The sequence below is a fragment of the Neltuma alba genome, unplaced genomic scaffold (assembly GCF_004799145.2).
Source record: "Neltuma alba isolate B1F8T4 unplaced genomic scaffold, ASM479914v2 tig00011725_pilon, whole genome shotgun sequence".
NCBI lineage: Eukaryota > Viridiplantae > Streptophyta > Magnoliopsida > Fabales > Fabaceae > Neltuma > Neltuma alba.
The window spans coordinates 3,078-23,707 of NW_021636355.1; the positions used below are offsets into that span (position 1 = coordinate 3,078).

At 36.3% G+C, this 20,630-nt stretch overlaps 1 protein-coding gene across 1 annotated transcript; it reads right to left on the reverse strand.

The window, feature by feature from the left end:
- Positions 1-16,337: 16,337 nt before the first annotated feature.
- On the reverse strand, positions 16,338-20,336 carry LOC114717262 (receptor protein-tyrosine kinase CEPR2-like). The gene is given in 3 exon segments (XM_028902361.1): positions 16,338-16,875; positions 17,856-18,350; positions 18,353-20,336. Coding segments are annotated over 3 exon segments (2,847 nt in total). The 3' UTR covers positions 16,338-16,507.
- Between the last annotated feature and the right edge of the window lie 294 nt (positions 20,337-20,630).

Consider the following 20,630-nt stretch of genomic DNA (forward strand, 5'->3'; position numbering starts at 1 on the left):
GAAGAAAGCCTTCGTCACATCAATCTGGGGAGACAGCTCCTCCGATGAAGAAGAAGAAAGTGACGATGAAGAGACAGCTAATATCTGTCTAGTGGCCCAAGAAAACGAGGACTCAGAAACAGACGAGGTAATAATTTCTGAACCATCTTATGATGAATTGCAGTCCGAATACAATGCTTTACACTTAGAATTAGTAAGAATTGCAAAAGAGTTAGTTAATTCTAAGAGAAGGATAAAGTTTTTAGAAGATCAACAATCAAAGGTTGAAGTCAATACTGACTCGACCTTGACTTGCAAAAGTTGTGAAAAGAATGAAAGAAAGATTGAAGATCTAACCAGAACCTTAGAAAAATTCACTAAAGGAAGCGAAATGCTTAAGGTGATTCTAGGAGCTCAACGATGCTCTATGGACAAGACTGGTATAGGATACGATCCAACCCAAGATAAATCGAAAGGAAAGAAAAAGAGTAGTGGTAGATCATATCTTACATATTTTAGAAATTCTGTGCATTCCTCAAATCCTTTTGCACTTTGTTCTCATTGCAACCGTAAAGGCCATTCAACTTCTTCTTGTTACTATAAGAAGAAAGGAGACTACGGAACATTAAAATGGGTGCCCAAAGGTACTTATGCACCAAAAATAACTCATACTAACCAAAAAGGACCCAAGAAGGTATGGGTACCTAAAACATGATTGTAATTTTTGCAGGTATGTCTCAAGGCATCCAGAACAAATAAATGGTATATAGACAGCGGATGTTCCAGACACATGACAGGTGACACTGAGAAGTTTACATCACTCAAACCAAAAGATGGAGGAAAAGTAAGCTTCGGAGGAAACCAATCGGGAAAAATTGCTGGAATCGGAGAAATCGGAAGTAGTATAGGCCTGAAGGTCGAGGACGTGTACTACGTGGAAGGTCTGTGTCATAATCTCCTCAGCGTCAGTCAGAGTGCGGACAAAAACAACTGGGTAATCTTTGATTCTGAAGAGTGTTTAATCATAAGCAAAGATGACCTACCCTTGAAGAAAGAAGAATTGAATACGAAGCTGAGAGCTCCGAGGGACGGTAACTGTTATACACTTCAATTTGATTCTAAAATTCTGAAAACTGTTTTATTAGTAAAAAGGAGGAAAGTTGGATTTGGCACAAACGTCTTGCACATGTCAACATGAATCAACTTTCAAAATTAATAAAAAGGGATCTAGTTGTTGGTTTACCAAAAATCCAGTATGAACGCGATGATGTTTGTGATGCTTGTCAAAAAGGTAAACAAACAAAATCTTCATTTAAATCAAAGAAGATAGTTTCAACTGAAAGACCTCTCCAAATGATTCACATGGACTTGGTCGGTCCATCTAGAGTAAAAAGCTTCGGGGGAAATCTTTATACTCTTGTAATAGTTGATGACTATTCAAGGTTTACCTGGACTTTGTTCTTTCCTCTAAAGATGAAACTTTTAATGCTTTCATTGTTTTTGCCAAAAAGGTCCAAAATGAGAAAGGTGTATCTATTGTGTCTATCAGGTCAGATCACGGAGGAGAATTTGAAAACAACGAATTTGCAGACTATTGTGAGGAACATGGAATTGACCACAACTTTTCTGCACCAAGGACTCCTCAACAAAACGGAGTAGTTGAACGAAAAAATAGAGTACTCACGGAGATGGCTAGAGCAATGCTAAATGAGAAAGGGGTCTCACAAGTATTCTGGGCAGAAGCAATGAGCACAGCTTGCTATATTTCAAATAGAGCCTACATCAGAACATTGCTCGGGAAGACTCCATATGAATTGTACAAGGGAAGAAAACCCAATCTGTCACACCTAAGATCTTTGGAAGCAGATGCTATATCCACAACAACAACAAGGAAAACCTGGGTAAATTCGATCCTAAAGCTGATGAGGGTTTGTTTCTTGGCTATTCTAATCGTAGTAAAGCATATAGAATTTTTAATAAACGAACCTTTACAATAGAAGAATCAATTCATGTGGTGTTTGCTGAAACTGAAACAATTTCGAAACCTGTAGATGATGATGCTGAAATCGTTCAAAATTTTCAAAAACTGGATTTGAATAAAAACTGGAACAAATTATCTTCAGAAACCGTTTCAGAAAACAGAGATGTTTTAAACGATCCCTCTTTACAAGAAAATCTAGAGCAGCCAAAGGCATGGAGACACAACCGAGATCATCCTCTGGATCAAGTCATCGGTAAAGTCAATGAAGGGGTCAAAACCCGGAGACAAATTGTCAATGAAGTTCTTTTCTCTGCTTTCATATCTCACATTGAGCCCTCTAATATTGACGAAGCACTATCAGATGAATTCTGGATAGTTGCGATGCAGGAAGAACTTAATCAATTTGAGAGAAATCAAGTTTGGGAATTGGTACCCAGACCAGAAGACCATCCGGTCATTGGCACCAAATGGGTATTCAAAAACAAGCTCGATGAATCAGCTCAGATCGTCAGAAACAAAGCCCGATTAGTAGCAAAAGGCTATAATCAAGAAGAGGGAATCGATTATGAAGAAACGTATGCTCCTGTAGCTAGATTGGAAGCCATACGAGTTCTTTTGGCTTTTGCTTGCATCAAAGATTTCAAACTATTTCAAATGGATGTTAAAAGTGCATTTCTAAACGGTTATATATCTGAAGAGGTGTTTATCGAACAACCTCCCGGTTTTGAAAATCCAAATTTTCCAAATCATGTTTACAAACTTAAAAAGGCTTTGTATGGTTTGAAACAAGCGCCCAGAGCCTGGTATGAACGACTTAGCCACTTTCTTATAGAAAAAGGTTTTGAAAGAGGTAAAGTGGATGCCACACTTTTCATTAAAAGAAATAGAAAAGATCTTTTGATTGTTCAAATATATGTAGATGATATTATTTTCGGTGCTACTAACGAAGATCTCTGTCAAGAATTTGCTAAGCTTATGCAGGGAGAATTCGAGATGTCCATGATGGGAGAATTAAATTTCTTTCTGGGATTACAAATCAAACAAAAGAAGAACGGTATATTTATCTCCCAGACGAAATATGTAAAGGAATTGCTGAAGAAATTCGGAATGGAGAATGCTAAAAGTGTAAAGACTCCAATGAGCTCAACCTGTTCGCTTGATATAGACGAAGACGGGAAAGACATAAATCTAACAAGATATAGAGGGATGATCGGTTCCTTACTATACCTTACTGCAAGTAGACCAGATATTCAGTTCAGTGTTGGAATGTGTGCGAGATATCAGTCAGCTCCAAAGGAGTCGCATGAAGAAGCCGTGAAACGGATACTCAGATATCTTGTAGGAACTCAAAATTTAGGAATCTGGTATCCAAAAGGAGGAACCGAATATTTAATGGGATATTCTGACGCTGATCACGGTGGATATAAAACAGACAGGAAAAGCACCAGTGGACAATGCCAATTCTTCGGAGGATGTCTTGTCTCATGGTCAAGCAAAAAGCAAAACACCGTGGCAATCTCCTCTACTGAATCAGAATATGTAGCCACTGCCTGCTGTTGTGCTCAGATCTTATGGCTAAAACAACAAATACAAGATCTAGGAATCAATATACGTGAGATTCCAATCTTATGTGATAATACGAGCACGATAAGTCTGTCCAAGAATCCAGTTCATCATGCTCGAACCAAACACATTGATGTTCGACATCACTTTATTCGTGATCATGTTCAAAAGAAAGATGTAAAAGTTGAATTCATCCCCACTGAATATCAGATAGCCGACATCTTCACAAAACCACTAGACCAACAGAAGTTCAGCTATTTCAGAGGAGAATTGGGAATGGTAAATCCCAATGAATTGTAAGAAATTTCATACTATCTCTTAAGATTAAATGTTTAAATTTATTGTTTTGATGATAAGATAACTAACTTAAGCATCGGAGTATGTAGAAATTTGTTTTGCAGGAAGCTCTGTTTCGATGAAGAAAAACAGAGGTAAACAGAGTATGAGATTATCGATCAATTGATCGATAATCATGAAGGCAAGTGGGAGATAATTTATCGAACAACTGATCGATAAATTCACTTTGTAAAGAAAGGGAATTGCTCCAACACTACAATTATCGATAACGTGATCGATAAAATAAATATCGATCAGAACATCGATCAAGAGCCTCAAGGTTCCGAGACTCGTCTGTCAAATTTGGTAAGCATTGATCGATAAGCTGACCGATAAGCTTAATTATCGAACAAATATTCGATAAATTACATCAGGTACGCATTTCTTTTTACTTACTTTATCGATAATATGTTCGATAAATGCTTGATCGATAACTTAATCGATAAAACTGATCTTTGTTCAAGTGTCTTCTTCATAATTATCGAACACGTGATCGATCAAGTGTTGATCGATAACTTAATCGATAATTTCAAGAACTATAACGGTACTGTACTGAATTTCATCCGTCAGTTTTCCGAACCCTAGCTCGAACATTTCCCGTCCCCTGTTCTTCGCAACGGTCGAAAATCACTCCTATCTTAAATTCTTCCACCGTTACACCGATCGAATCGTTCTCTACCACTTCCCAACCTTCACCCACTTCAAACTCACCGTTTAATCTGTCAAAAACTCGCTCAGCACCTCCGAAATGGCTCGGGTGAAGCAACCGAATGTGGAAAAGGGAGAAGCACCGGAGAAACAGCCTCAATCGAGTGACACCACCGCTTCGGGTACTCGAAAGCGATACAGACCGAAGGTGAGAGAGGAATCAACGAAGAAGAGAACTACTCTGAAAATCCGGGAAAGTCGGACCGAAGAACAACCGGCCTCTCTCAGAAAGTCTCCCCGGTCCAAATCAAAGCTACCGATTGTAACTGAGGAATCGGAGACCGAGTCGGATGATGGAGTCTCAGTTCAGAAAGCTGTGGAATCAGCCTTGAATATCTCTGTCCCCAAGCAACCGAGAAAGAAGAAACAGAGGGCAAGTGAAGGAGTCGCTCGGCAAATTCCTTCTGAAGGTATACCCACTGAATTTTCTGAGTTATTATCTGGCAATCTCGATATTGAGGTTAATATAACAAAGTATAAGGCCGATTTTGCCAATAGAAAATTCTGTCCTGTGGTATCTGTTGATTTAGAGGGTCTGAGGAAAAATAAACAGATTGAGCTTGATTTAAGTGACCCACTGCAGCATTATTCAAATTGGTTAATTATTGGTGGTGAATACTGTCCCGAAGTGGTTAAAAGATTCTACTGTAATATGGAATCAGTAGAAAAATATGATGATAAAGACAATCTCATAGAAAATTGTCTGAAAGTTACACTGAGAGGCAGAGCTTTTGAAATAACCAGTGCCAAAATAAATGAGTTGCTAGGAACTCAAGATTTTGTGCGAGGTGGTGACATGAATGAGGTAAAGGCTTACAGAATCTTAATGCAGAACAGTGATTATCCCGGTGAGCTGAATTTCCCACCTAAGCAGATGTGTGACTTCTATAGGATCATCCATTACATCTATTCTAGATGCATGGTAAACAAATCCGGTAGCTTCTCACATCTCACTCAGGATGATTATCTTCTACTAGCCCGGATTATTAGTGGGGAAAAGATTAATATTGGGGATCTTATTTACTCCGAGATGAAGGACTTTGTTCTTAATAAGTCCAGATCAACCCCAATCCCCTATCCTCAGTTGGCCACTTATTTCCTTCAGGCACATAACATTGCTCCATTTGAGCCTGGGGAACTCAAGACCAAGGTTCCTAGTTTTGGCCTCACTCAGCTCCACAAAATGAGGATCTCTGTTCCCTTTACACCATCACAGAAAGTATCTCAGAAGGATAAGGGAAAGCAACCAGTTGCTAGTGCCTCTCGGACCCAGGATGAAGCCGAATCCACTGCTGCTCCATCTCATACCCCTGGTCCATCTTTTATGGAGAGGTCCCTCAGGGAAATGTTTCAGGCTGAGCTTCGTGCATTTGAGACCAGAGTCTACACTACTGCCAGAGACTATGGGGAAGTTTCTGACCGGAAGTTTGATGGCATTTCTAAGATTCTGGATCTTCACCAACAAGCCATGGTGGTTTTGGAAAAAGAAGTCACTGAGAGGTTTAATTCAGTGGACAAGGAACTCCAAGAGCTTAAAGGCTTAGTTACCTCTCTCTGCCAGCACTTCACTCCACCTAGCACAAGCTTCAGCTATGAGGATCTCCTCTTCCATCCTCCCTCTCCACCACACCCTGAGCCTGCACCTCCTTCCTCTCCTTTACCTACTTCTCCTATTTCCACCACTTCTCCTTCTGTTCCATCTACTTCTACTTCTGTCCCTACTACTCTTGCTCTTATCACTGTACCTCACCCTGTTCCCTCCTTTCATTTTCCATCTATTTCTCCACTTCTTCCCCTTCCTCCTCTCCCTATTTCCCTGACCATTCCCTCGGCTCCTACCCCTTCTGATGCTGACAAAAAGGGGGAGAAGAAAACTGATGATACTTCGTAGATTATATGGCTTTATGAGTTGCTTTTTATGGTTTTTTGGTTCCATGTCATGACGTTATATTATCTCTTTTGTGATTTTCTTTTGTGTATCTGGATAGTGCTTTTATCGATAATATGTTCTTGATATTTATCTGCCTTTTTATGCTTTTTAAGAATATGAAACTGTTTGATGTTCTCTCTGATAAATGACTCTTAACCTGTGTTTTGTCATCATCAAAAAGGGGGAGAATGTTAGGATTATAGTTTTGATGATAACAAAGTCAGAATTTCAGGGTTAAGTATTTTGATCGATAACGTGATCGAGCAATTAGTTATCGCTAAGTTTCAGATAAATGATCAAGTATAAATCGGGTCTATGGTAGTCTTTTTGATTGAAGAACTATTCGATGAATATTTTATCGATTAAGTGATCGATAATCGCTAGTATAAATATCACATAAGGGTATGGGAAATTATCGATAAGCTGATCGATAATATCAGGTAAACAATCGAGTTACTGATAAGAGACCCAAATCTGAAGTGTATTTATCGATCAAGTTATCGATAAATCAGTCATCAATAACGACTTCGATAAAAGGTAACACTCTGCACATTAGTTCTGTTACAAGTTTATCGATCATGTTTTCGATCATTTGTTTATCGATTACGTGTTCGAACTTTATGCTCTAACTCGTTAAATGCAGGAGATCAAATTCACTGATAGATCGATAATTTTATTGATCACAAAATTATCGATCACATGATCGATAATCAATGTCCTTTTTACTCCTACTCAGTTTTGCTACAGGTAAATTATCGATAACATTATCGATAATTTTGACTTGTTTGCTTAAATAAGTTTTCACATAACGTGATCGATAAAGAGTCTGAAAATTGACATATTTGCATTAAGTTATGGTGAACTATTTTTTCGATCAAGTTATCGATCACTGGTTTTTCGATAAAATGTTCGATCATTTAAATTCCCGGAATTCATGTTTTTCACAAAACGTGATCGATAATCATTTCCTTTACCTTACAGGATTAAAATTCTTTCTTCACTATTATCGATCACTTGTTCGAATAGTTAATGATCGATAAGATGTTCGATCATTTCAAATAGCCCGTGTCCTTCTTTGATTATTTACATAACCATGTTTTATCGATAATATTATCTATCATATATTTATCGATAAGATGTTCGATCATTTCAAATAGCCCGTGTCCTTCTTTGATTATTTACATAACCATGTTTTATCGATAATATTATCTATCATATATTTATCGATAAGATGTTCGATCATTTCAAATAGCCCGTGTCTTCTTTGATTATTTACATAACCATGTTTTATCGATAATATTATCTATCATATATTTATCGATAAGATGTTCGATCATCAATGACTGAAGCTTCATTTTAATAACATCTAAATTATCGATAATCTGTTCGGTCAATTATATGATCGATCACTTGTTCGATCATGCAATGATTTCCTCTTTCTATGAAAATTTTGGAGCCGATGATCCAACACTTGATCGATAACTTTAGTGATCTATTTCGAAAAGTCTTCATTCCGTTTATCGATAACTTGATCTATCATCAAGTAATCGATCATCTTTTCGATCAAACCAAACCGGAATGACACTCTGTTCTTGTTACTGATAAATGATCTCGTCACAAATCTTGAATGATAAATTAGCCTTCCTTCTGTATTCAAGGTTAAAGCACTCACCACAAAATTCTCACTTGTTCTAAGTTTGAAATATGCAGATTAATGAAAACGAGTGCAACGGCTCTTCAATGGGATTACGTAGACTGCGACCTACAGTGTCAGAAACTCAGACGCATTAATGGCGGAGCTGTTAAAACCAGTGAAACACGCAAACGAAGTCACAACGGCTAGAAGCCCTCCGTCTAACGGCTATTTAACGATATCAACTATAAAAGGCGCGAAGAGGCATTAATGAAGAGAATTGAATACCGGAGCTACCATCTGCTATTATTTAGTTACGCATTCAATACTCTGTTTTTCACTTTACTACTGAGCATCAGTGTTTATCATTGAATTCACTCTGTAAGAGAGCCATTCACTACTTTTATTAAAAACTTGAGAGACACTCAAGAGTGTGGACTCTTGAGAGGGGTTGTACCCTTACGGGAGTAAGGGGGAGTGATTGAGCGATTCAATTACTGTACCGAGGCACCAAGAGCCCTGTCGATCTTGGAAGATAGTGAAATACTCAGAGGTGTTCTGGGGACTGGAAGTAGGTCACGTGGATTAGACCGAACCAGTATAAATCTTGTGTCTCCTCTCTGCGGTTAAAATTCTCCTTACTCTGACTCCCTGGTTTTATTTAATATTTGCACGCCTTTAGTTGTTAAATTTTTGTAACTCACCCAATTCACCCCCCTCTTGGGTGAGATTGTTTCTAACAATTTGTTTATCGATCACGTGTTCGAACATTATGCTCTAACCTTCTGAATGCAGGTAATCATCTTTACTGATGGATCGATAACCTTATTGATCATAAAATTATCGATCACATGATCGATAATCAATGTCTTTATCTACTCTTATTTAGTTTTCCTGCAACCAAATTATCGATAACATTATCGATAAATTTAACTTGTTTGCATAAATAACTTTTCACATAACATGATCGATAAAGAGTCTAAGGATTGCTATATTCGCATTAACTTATGTTGAACTATTTTCGATCACCTAATCGATCACTGGTTTTTCGATAATATGATCGATCATTCAATTCCCTGAAACTCATGTTTTCACAAAACGTGATCGATAATCAATTTCTTTGTCTTACAGGATTAAATTTCTCTTCTCACTTTATTCGATCATTTGTTCAAATATTCATTGATCGATCAACTGTTCGATCACTTCAGATAGTCTGTGTCTTTCATTGAATATATTCATACCCATGGTTTATCGATAACATTATCCATCATACATTTATCGATAAGTTGTTCGATCATCAATGACTGAAGTTTCATTTCAATAACATTTGAATTATCGATAATTGTTCGATCAAACAAGTGTTCGATCACTTGTTCGATCATGGAACGATTTCCTTTTGCCATGATAATTCTTAGAGTCAATGATCCAACACTTGATCGATAATATTGGTGAACTAATTCGAAAAGTCTTCATTCTGTTTATCGATAACCTGATCTATCATCAAGTAATCGATCATCTCTTCGATCAAACTAAACCAGAATGACTTTCTGCTCTTCCTACAGATAAATGATTTCGTCACAAATCTTTGAATGATAAATTTGTTTTCTCTTCTTTGTTCATGATTAAAGTATTCACCGCAAGACTCTCATTTGCTCAAAGCTTAAAATATGCAGATTAATGAAAACGAGTGCAACGGCTCTTCAACGGGATTACGTAGACTGCGACCTACAGTGTCAGAAGCTCAACGCATTAATAGTGGAGCCGTTGAAACCAGCGAAACACGCAAACGGAGTCACAACGGCTAGAAGCTCTTCAGTCTAACGGCTACTTAACGATATCAACTATAAAAGGCACGAAGAAGCATTAATGAAGAGATTGAATACCGGAACTACCACCTACGATTATTTAGTCTAGCATTCAATACTCTGTTTTTCACGAAACTACTGAGCATTAGTGTTTATCATTAAATTCACTCTGTAAGAGAGCCAATTACTACTCTTATTAAAAACTTGAGTGATACTCAAGAGTGTGGACTCTTGAGAGGGCTTGTATCCTTACGGGAGTAAGGGGGAGTGATTGAGCGATTCAATTACTGTACCGAGACACCAAGAGCCCTGTCGATCTTGGAAGATAGTGAAATACTCAGAGGTGTTCTGGGGACTGGAAGTAGGTCACGTGGTTTAGACTGAACCAGTATAAATCTTGTGTCTCCTCTTTGCGGTTAAATTTCTCCTTACTCTGACTCTCTGTTTTTATTCAATACTGTCACGCATTTGATTTAAAATTTTTGTAACTCACCCAATTCACCCCCCTCTTGGGTGAGATTGTTTCTAACACACTATACAATATAATAAACCTTTTCAGCTTCTTGTGGTTGATTTATGGGGACCAGCTCCAATTTTATCTTCTGGCTATGGATACTATATTGCATTTTTTTTATGCTCACAGTTGTTTTGTATGGATATATTTATTGAAAAAAAAAAAGTCAGAAGCGTTACAAGCTTTCAAAAATTTTAAGAGCAAAGTTGAGGTTCAATTTCAAACTAAAATACAGTAGTTTCAATTAGACAATGGTGGTGAATTTCAAGTCTTTTCACACTTTCTCACTAAATCTGGTTCACTTATCGTTTGTCCTACCCACACATATCTACGCAAAATGGTCTAGTTGAAAGAAGACATAGGCAAATAGTTGATATAGGACTTGCGTTACTTGCTCAAGCTGGTTTATCTCTTTATTACTGGCTTTACTTCTATTATATTTCTCATAAATAGACTACCTTCTCAACCCTTAAATAGGTTCACACCCTATGAGAAACTGTATGGTAAAACTCCAAATTATTCTATTTTAAGGGTGTTTGGCTGTAAATGTTATCCCTGGACTAGACCCTCTAATGCTCATAAATTGGACTACAGATCAGTTCCATGTATTTTCTTGGCTACAGTTCTCAACATAAGGGCTATAAATGCTTGGATCCATTAACCAGCAATTTATATATATCAAGACATGTTAAATTTGATGAGAATTTCTTTTGTTCCACTGTCCAATACAATGTCAAAAACCAACCCATCTCCTCCACAACTGACCCTATTTCTTCACTTCATCCCATATCTTTAACCCCCCCCCCCCACACCACTATCATCTACCCCTTTGCAACCTAATCCCATAACTCCACCCTCATCAAATTCTGAACCTATTCACCCTAATCCCACGTCTCCTCCTTCATTGAATCCTAAACCAATTTTCTCAGAACAACTTTCCTCTTCTGAACCCCTTATCCTCCCAATCACCATCCACCACAGCTTTGTCTTCCCCTTCAGAAATTCCAACTCTGACTGTTAATAAACATCCTATGACTACCCAATCTAAATCTGGCATTTTTAAACCAAAAGCCTACGTAACCTCAACCTCTCAGCCTTTCTGTCCTACTACCATTATAGAGGCCCTTACTGATCCGGATTGGCGTAGTTCTGCTGAAGAAGAGTACAGTACTCTTCAAAATTTTCACACTTGGGAACTGGTTCCACTTCCTCCTGATCGAAAAACAGTGGGTTGTAGGTGGATTTTTAAGGTTAAAACTAATGCAGATGGCATTCTTGCTAACCGCAAAGCCAGACTTGTTGTGAAGGGATATTCTCAAGAAGTAGGTGTTGATTACAATGATACATTTAGTCCAGTGATTAAATCGAGTACAGTCAGAATTCTTGTTACCTTGGCCACTATAAAAGGGTGGAAACTCCACCAAATAGATTTTAATAACGCGTTTCTTAATGGTGACCTCACTGAGGAGGTATTTATGGCGCAACCACCTAGTTTTGAATAGGTTTCCAATGATTCAAGCTCAATTCTGGTCTATAAATTGAAGGCCATTATGGACTCAAAAACAAGCTCTTAGAGCTTGGTTTCAGAAGCATAAAGAAACGTTATACGCATTGGGTTTTGAGCAACTTAAATATGATGTCTGTCTATTTCTCAGGACTCGTAATAATCAAGATATATGTCAATGATATTATTATTACAGGCAGTAGTGATGATGTAATCACTCAAATGGGTGATCAAATGAATTCATTCTTTTCTCTCAAAATCCTTGGTGAACTCTCTTCTTCCTTAGTATTAAATTCCATTGTTCTACAGTTGGAATCCATTTGTCTCCCAAAAAAAAAAATATCAAGGAGTTGCCATCCAAAACTCATATGCTGATCTCAAATGCAAAACCCAAGACTATGACTACCTGTGCTAAATTTGCAAATACAGATGATCAGGTATTATAAGATCCTACAGTGTATCGTAGCATTATCGGTGCTCTTCAATATATATGCTTAACTCGGCCGGACATATTGTACACAGTGAATAAATTGGCACAGTTTATGCAGAAACCCCTTGATGTGCATTGGGAAGGTAGCAAGCGTGTATTATGTTACTTGAATGGAACTGTAACATATGGTTTGTTGCTTCAGCCTGCACAACATCTCACTGTTCAAGGCCTTGCTGACGCTGAATCAAAAGAAGATAAAAGATTTACTAGTGGATACTGTACTTATCTTGGTCCCAATCCTGTTATGTGGATCTCCAAGAAACAACATGTTGTTGCTCATTCCACCCCTGAGGCTGAGTATAGAAGTGTGGCTGATTCAATATCTGATATACTGTGGTTGCTAGCTGTTCAGAGAGAAATACATATACTAGTTGTTGGTCTACTGATAATTTGGTGTGATAACTCTAGAGCTATTGCTCTTTCTGTAGATCCTGTGCCACACAACAAATCAAAACACTTTGAGATTGACTTATATTGTATTAGGGAAAAGGTTGAAGATGGAACTCTTTGTGTGGGGTATGTACCAGCTGCTGAACAGGTTGTTGATGTTCTTACTAAGGCTCTTCCACCCGCTGCTTTTGCTGAATGTAGAGAAAGACTTAAGAGTTGTACCTCTTGAAAATCTGTACTCTGGAACTTCCTTTAAAAAAAAACAGAGAGAGAGAGAGAGAGAAGCAGGGAGAATATTAGTCTATTGGGCCAATATTGGCCCTAAGCTTGTTTTCTCAATGAGATCTTTCTGTAATCACTGGATTATTAATGAGAATAATCAAATCATTTTCTCTCTGAATATTTTTCTTTCAATCCTTCATTCGCGCAAATAACTTATTCATTTACCCAGTGCTATCCATTTACTTATTCAAAATCTTAGACTAATCTCTTTTTTCTGTGACATGTATAATGAAATATACGAATGACAGGTCAAGTTTAATTTTTATCTATTCACTGAGTATTATTCGTTTATATTACTTTGTAAAGTTACTTACTCTTTATCAAATTCTTATTCGTCTACTCCCGAGTAAGTGGATATTAAAGGAGTTTTGAATTGTGTTTTTGGATCCTCAAGTGTGAATTACTTGCGTTGATGCTTTGAAAGTGTTTTGCTTCTGTTAAGATTTTATTCTTCTACTAAAGAGTATTTGTATGCTTTTCTACCCAAAGTTGATTTTTGAAAAGTTTTGCAAGTGCTTACCTTTAATGCATATCTAATATTTAATTTTGATATGAATTACATTATATTAGAATATAATATGCATTAATAGATCCACTTTAATTTTTTTAGGTTCAAAGAAGAGCCAAATAGGAAATCTGATGGTGCAGAATAATTTCTTATGATTCAAGTAAAATCCAATGGCCAAGTTTAAATGGTCTAATTTTATTGCTAATGGGTTCAAATCTTATACCTGAAAACCCTCTTTTGCTCATATAAAAAATATACCCTCCATTAATCCATCGCAACGCCTCCACCATCATCGGCTCCTTCTATTCCCCTCATCACACACATCATCACCCAATCATCATCTTGTCTTTTTCTCCACTCACTTTTCATCCGGTCCCATCACACCTGGTTAATCTTCATCCATCATTCACCAAGGCTGCTTGAGCTAATTTGGAAGGCAACTTAGGAGGAGCATAAAGGAAGCTAAAACCCATGACAAGAAGTGATTCTATTTATTTTTTTAATCCATGAGTTTGAGATTATTTAGTTTTAAATAATTTTGAGTTGTACTATTGGGAGACAATTTAATTCTAGATTGTCACTATTTTTTTTCTTGGATTGAATTTGGATTTAATTTATGCTAGATACTTGCTGGAATTTATTCTTAAAAACCCTTGCATTTTTAAATAAATTTATAATGGAGTTCTCTTTATGGATTTGATTATCAACATATATTGCAAATTTTGATTGTTTCTACCTCTTGATTGTTCAATTGAGTTGGCAAACTGTCTAATTGCAAATTTTCAAAATTAATTTGAATTAATTGTTATCAATTTTAGTGGGTTTAATTAACTAGTCTCATACCATCATGAGTTTTTTTAGTGGTTTAAGTGTTATTAAACTTGAGGGTTTTTCAAGTTTCATCTAGGTAATTAAATCTGTTAATTCCACTCTTGTGTCATTTTCACTTGGGAATATATTGTTTTGGGTTAGGAAAGTTATTACTATTTAAATCCTGAGTTGTCCTTTATACCATACCTAAAACAAATTCTCATTTTTAATTTTCTAATTTTCTTTGCTATTTAGTTAATTTTCTTTTACTGGGCAATTTAATTTTCTTTTCTAAAAAATCCCTCCAAAGTAATATCTGCATTCATTTAGCTTAGTTTCTTCATACAGATTTTAGAATATTTGCATATTGTATTTTAGTTAGTTTTATTGCATTTAGATTTAGTGCTTTGCTGTTATTTTAGGCACATTTTATTGCATCTTTCATCACTTAAATTCACACCTAAAGAAACTCAACTCACTCTTTAGGAGAATGACCTAGTTTGACCCTAACTTACAAAATTATTTGGAACCTAATTTAATTGAGTCCTTTAGAGACAGAAACATCATTAGTTTTCGCTAAAGTACTCAGTTAAAATTAGGTCCCAAAATAATTTATAGTTAGGAACAACCTAAGTCATTACTTTTGAGGAGCAAGTTGGGGATTCTTTATGTATGAATTTAAGTGATGAAATGTGCAATGAAATGGATCTAAACTAAAATTCAAAACACTAAATCTAAATGCAATAAAACTAAATAAGATGCATTGTGCAAATGCATTAAAATCTATATGAAAAATGAAATTAAACTAAATCAATGCAAATGCAATTTTTTTGAGGTCTTTTTTAGAAAGAAAAATTGAAAATGCTAATCAAAGGAAATTATAACTAAGTAGTAATGAAAATTAGCAAAGCAAAAATGATAAGTTTTAACGGAGACAACTCAAGATTCATATAAAGTTAACTTTCATAGCCCAATTCAATTAATTAGACCACAAGAGACACAATAAAGGAGAGGAATTAACAGATTTAATTACTTAGATGAAAGGTAGGAAACCCTCAAGTTTAATAATAACACCTAAACTACTAGAGAAATTATAATGGCATAAGATTAGTTAATTAAATCCATTAAAACCAACAATAATTATTTCAAATGAACTCTAGAGATTATGCTTAAAATTATCTAATTGTTTAAACTAGACAATTTACCGACTCAATTGAACAATCAAGAGGTGTAAACAACCCAAATTTGCAATATAAACCTCATTGATACTCAAATCTAGAATGAGAACTTGATTATAAATTTAATTAACAACATAAAAGCTTGTAAACATAAATTGCAACAAATATCAAGAACAAGTTAAATCCAAATAGTAATCTAGTCCAAGAATAAAAATAGTAATAATCTAGAACTAAATTATCTCAAAAACAATACAACTCAAAATTACTTTAATTAAAACTAAATAATTTCAAGCTTTTTGAATACAAAAATTAAATAGAGTCGCTGTCCTATGGTTTTGAAGTGCTAGTCTATCAAGGCTCTAGCTCTCTTTATACTTCTCCAAAGTTTTCTCCAAGCTAACTCAAACTCCCATGAAAACCACCCTTCCTCCAAGCTTAAACCTAGCATTAATATGTTTGTGTTGCAACTTATAACAACAATAAAACCTTATCCCATTAAGTAGGGTCAACTACATGTTTGTGTTAATTTAAAAAAAAAAAAAACAAAAGAAACATTGAGGTTTGTTTTATTTATTTACTTGTTTTTAATAGAATGTATTCTGTTTTCTTTATAAATATCGTTTTTATAGAGCTAGTTTGTAAATTTCTTGATCATCACCATACATATTTTCTTATTGAACATGGGCATATATGAATAGTAAAACTTCTGATTTGAAAACGAGTGGGTAATGACCAATCATTCAGCGGAAGATATATAAATCATGCTTAAAACATGGTTTTTGACTAAATGCCTTCCTTAAGTAATCCTCATCAGAGTCCTCATACTATAATTTGGTAAACATGACTGATAGAAACAGATTGCAAGTATTTACATTATGTATCTGAGAAGAAGATCACTAGGTAAAATCCTTATCTTTCTCAAAATCGCTTTCAGGAGATTGAAAAGGGCTAGAATAAGCATCAATAAGCATCTTGACAACACCTCTCATAGAAGGACGCAAAGAAGGGAGCTTAGTTGTGCACTGGATAGCAACCTTCAAGACCTTAATCATTTCATCTTCAACAGACTCAGATGCTATTTTATCATCAAGGATCTTGATAGCGCTTTCACGGGCATTCAGATTAGTCATAGCCCAATATACAATATCCTTCCCCTCTCCATAATCCTCCTCAATGGGTTCCCTTCCTGTAAGTAATTCTAGCAACACCACTCCAAAGCTATACACATCACTCTTTTCAGTAACTTGGCGTGTGTAAGCAAGCTCTGCAAGAAAAGAGTATATTATGTCAGTGTTAGAAGTTAATTTGACAATGTTCCAGGTAATGTTTATAAAGAAAGCAGAAGTTCAAGACACTCATAGGAAAAAATTGATGCTTTGTAATTCCCAGTGTTAGTTGTGTATTTTTACAGTTTAAAGAGGACCACAAAAAGGGGACCAAATACTTCAGCCATACCCGGGCCGTATTTGCAGGTTCATTAATTAAGTTTAAAAAAATCACATCTGTTTTGCGGAGGCATTTGAAACCTTAACATGGTTTGTTCAAAAAACAATTGAAACTAAGCCTTTTCAATGTCATTTTATTTGCATTCAATCATAATTTTAAGATTTAAAGCAATGATCTCATAGCAGATGCAGCTGCAGATGTTTCAAATACACTTTTCTGTGTAAAAAATTAAATGGGATTCACTTTGATCCTTTGTCAAGAGACATTTATTTCCATTGTTATAAATGAATATGAATAATATCAGCAGTGAAGATACACAAATCGCTATGAAGAGTGAGATATTCAGAATAATTCTAAGTCCATGGTTTCTATGCATTAGGACACTTCTTTTTATTGCTATGGGTATCAAAAGTAAAATAGAGAGAAAATTATTTGTGAACCAAAATGAAATATATCAGAGCTAGAAAGTGTTAGTGAGAAAGGGAGAAAGTAGGGAGGAAAGAATACAATTTTATGCAGTGTTCCCTACAACTTCTCTGCTCATTAGATGAAAGTGATTAAAGGACATGAGAATGGAGGATCATGATCGAATTGGACGACTAAAAAATGAAATTAACTTTGAATTAAAAGTAAATAAACTGGGATGCATTTAAAATGTATTTTGCAGCAAAGTCTACATCAGATTGTCCTATATATAGGTCTAACCAAATCCACATATGATAAAACACACAGCGTCAATATAGGAAAAACTTCAAGAGCATAAACAGAACGATGCTTTTATTTGATAAAAATCCTTACCTGGAGCAATATAACCATGAGTGCCAGCAAGACAGCTAAAACCCAGCTGTTGATCAGTTTTTTCTGCAAATTTGGCAACCCCAAAATCAGCAATTTTCGCCTCATAATCCTCATCCAGCAAAATGTTACTAGATTTTATGTCTCTGTGAATGATAGGTGGAGAACAATCATGATGTAAATAGGCAATTCCTTTTGCAGTGCCCAGTGCAATTTTATATCTCTGGTACCAATCCAATTCTGGTTTCCCACCCTTCATCTGTCGGTGAAGAGCTTGAAAAAGATTACCATTTGGCATGAACTCTAACACCAAGTAGTTTGATCCTCCTTTGAACAAAGAAGCATAAAGCTTAAGTATATTTCTATGCCTGATTTTTCCCAAAGTCTCCATCTCTGCCGCCAAAATTTTTACGCTATCTCCTTTCCATAGTTGTTTTACAGCCACCGTGGAACCATTTTTCTTCAAGTCAACTCGATATACCTTTCCAGTACCACCGTTCCAATCAAATTATCTTCATCCAAATTACATATTTCATTCACATCAAGATCAACTTGGTGGAAAGAAGCAATTTTCCATTTTGAATCTGTTTCCTTTTGATCTTGCAAGTTTTTCTCCAGGTCTGCTTTTTCATGCTTGATGCTTCCGTAACTCACAAGCAACACGGCCAACACTACAACCAAGACAGAAGCAGTGACGCAAAGAATTACTACCTTATCAGCGAAGACCCTTTTCTGACCATGTATGCTTGTACAAATGTTGAATTCGGAATTCACTAGAGTTTTTGAATTTGGTTCAACACAAAGTGCTGGGTTTCCAACAAAAGCTTCATCACCACCAATGATTAGAAGATTGTTTGGAATTCTCCCAGACAACTGGTTTTTGGAAAAATCAATCGAGCTCAATTTCATTGACACTAAGCTTTCTGGGATTGAGCCTGTAAGTTTGTTGCCAGATAGATTAAGAGAGTTCAATGAGCTCATAAGTGAAACTGACTGAGGGATAGTGCCAGTTAGAAAATTCCGAGCAACATTCAAGTCCACTAGCCTTGTACAATTACAAAGTTCCGCAGGTATTGATCCAGTTAATACATTCTCTTCTAGATGAAAAGAAGACAATTGCTTAAGAGCTCCAATTTCGGCTGGTATTTCACCATGAAAATTGTTGTTGCTCAAATATAGCTTCTCCAAATTCATCAGCTTACCAAGTTGTGCAGGAAGCTTACCCGAAAACTTGTTCTTTGTTAGAACTAACTGGCTTAAGCTAGAGGAAAGCCCAATTTTTGGAGATATAGAGCCATCAAAATTATTGTCAGCCAAATCAATTATCTTCACAAATGGAAGTGCCCACAGCTCATTTGGAATTTTTCCAGACAAGCGATTCCTGCTCACCCTGAATCTCTCCACTGATTTACATGTAACATAAGTCTCAGGCAATTCACCGGAGAAATTATTTTGCAAAGCAAGCAAAAATTTCAATTTTCTGTTTTCACACAAGAACTTTGGAAAATCACCTGAAAATTGATTCTCCGATATATCAATGCTATCCAGTGGTGAAAATCGGCCAAAATTTTCTGGAATTTTCCCAGAGAAGCTGTTTCGATAGATTGAGAATCCAACAAGATGTTGCATATCTCCAAACCCAGCAGGAAGTTCTCCCGAAAAGTTGTTTTCATAGAGCTGAAAAACAACCAAATTCTCCATAGTACCGATCACCTCTGGCAATTCGCCATATAAATGGTTCATTGAAATGTCAATCTCTTCAAGCTTGGTCAAGTTTGCCAGCTCAGCTGGGATTTTCCCAGTTAAGGTATTTGAGAAAAGCTCAATCTTACGAAGATTTTCCAACTTCCAAATTGACTGGGAAAGTTTCCCTGAGATCATGTTTCTCGAGATATCCAGTGTCTCCAGAGCCTTCATTTCATAAACTGATTCTGGAATCTCTCCTCTCAAATGAGAACCACCAAGATAGAGCCAAGTCAAGTTCTTCAGATTGCCAAGAGTCTCAGGAACTTCACTCTCAATATATTCATTTTCCCCAAGCCCCAGCGAAACGAGACCAGTCAGGTTTCCGACCCAGCTTGGGAATTCGCCGGAAAAGTAGTTTGCGGAGAGGTCAAGAACTTTGAGATTTCTCATCACAGACAAGTCTGGGATAATCCCAACCATATCATTTTCTGTTAGGTTCAAAACTCTAAGGTTGCTGCAGTTGCTTACTTCAAATGGAAGCTTCCCAGAAATAAAATTTGATGCGAGTGACAGAACTCGGAGGTTCTCGAGAGCAAAAATTGATGCGAAAATCTCCCCGGAAAGGGACTTGTTTTCCAGCGAAATTCCTACGACTTTCCCGGAAAATCTATCACAAGTAACTCCATGGAATTCACAGGGAGACTCTGAATCTGTCCAGGAAGCCAAAGAATCCAAAGGGTCCTTCAAATGCTTCTTGAACTGAAGGAGAGCCTCTGTTTCTACGCTTACGGCATACATGGCGGGAAAATGATGAACAGAATCGTAAAGAAACGAAACAAGAAAAAGCGTTTCTTGGTCATTAGGAAGAGAGCAAAATGATCAGTTTCTTCCAAAGCAAAGAGAAGAATAGTATTAATGTCTAAGCAGTGGCGAATGATCAACGCACCATTATTGCAGATGGGTCTCCATCCTCCAATGTCGAAATAGCTCAGTGACCAAGAAATCCATTCCCTGCATGAATAATGAATAAAATATACCTATTAAAAGATAAACTTCTGTTCAGTTAAATAAGTAATTCTCCATTTAAAATTA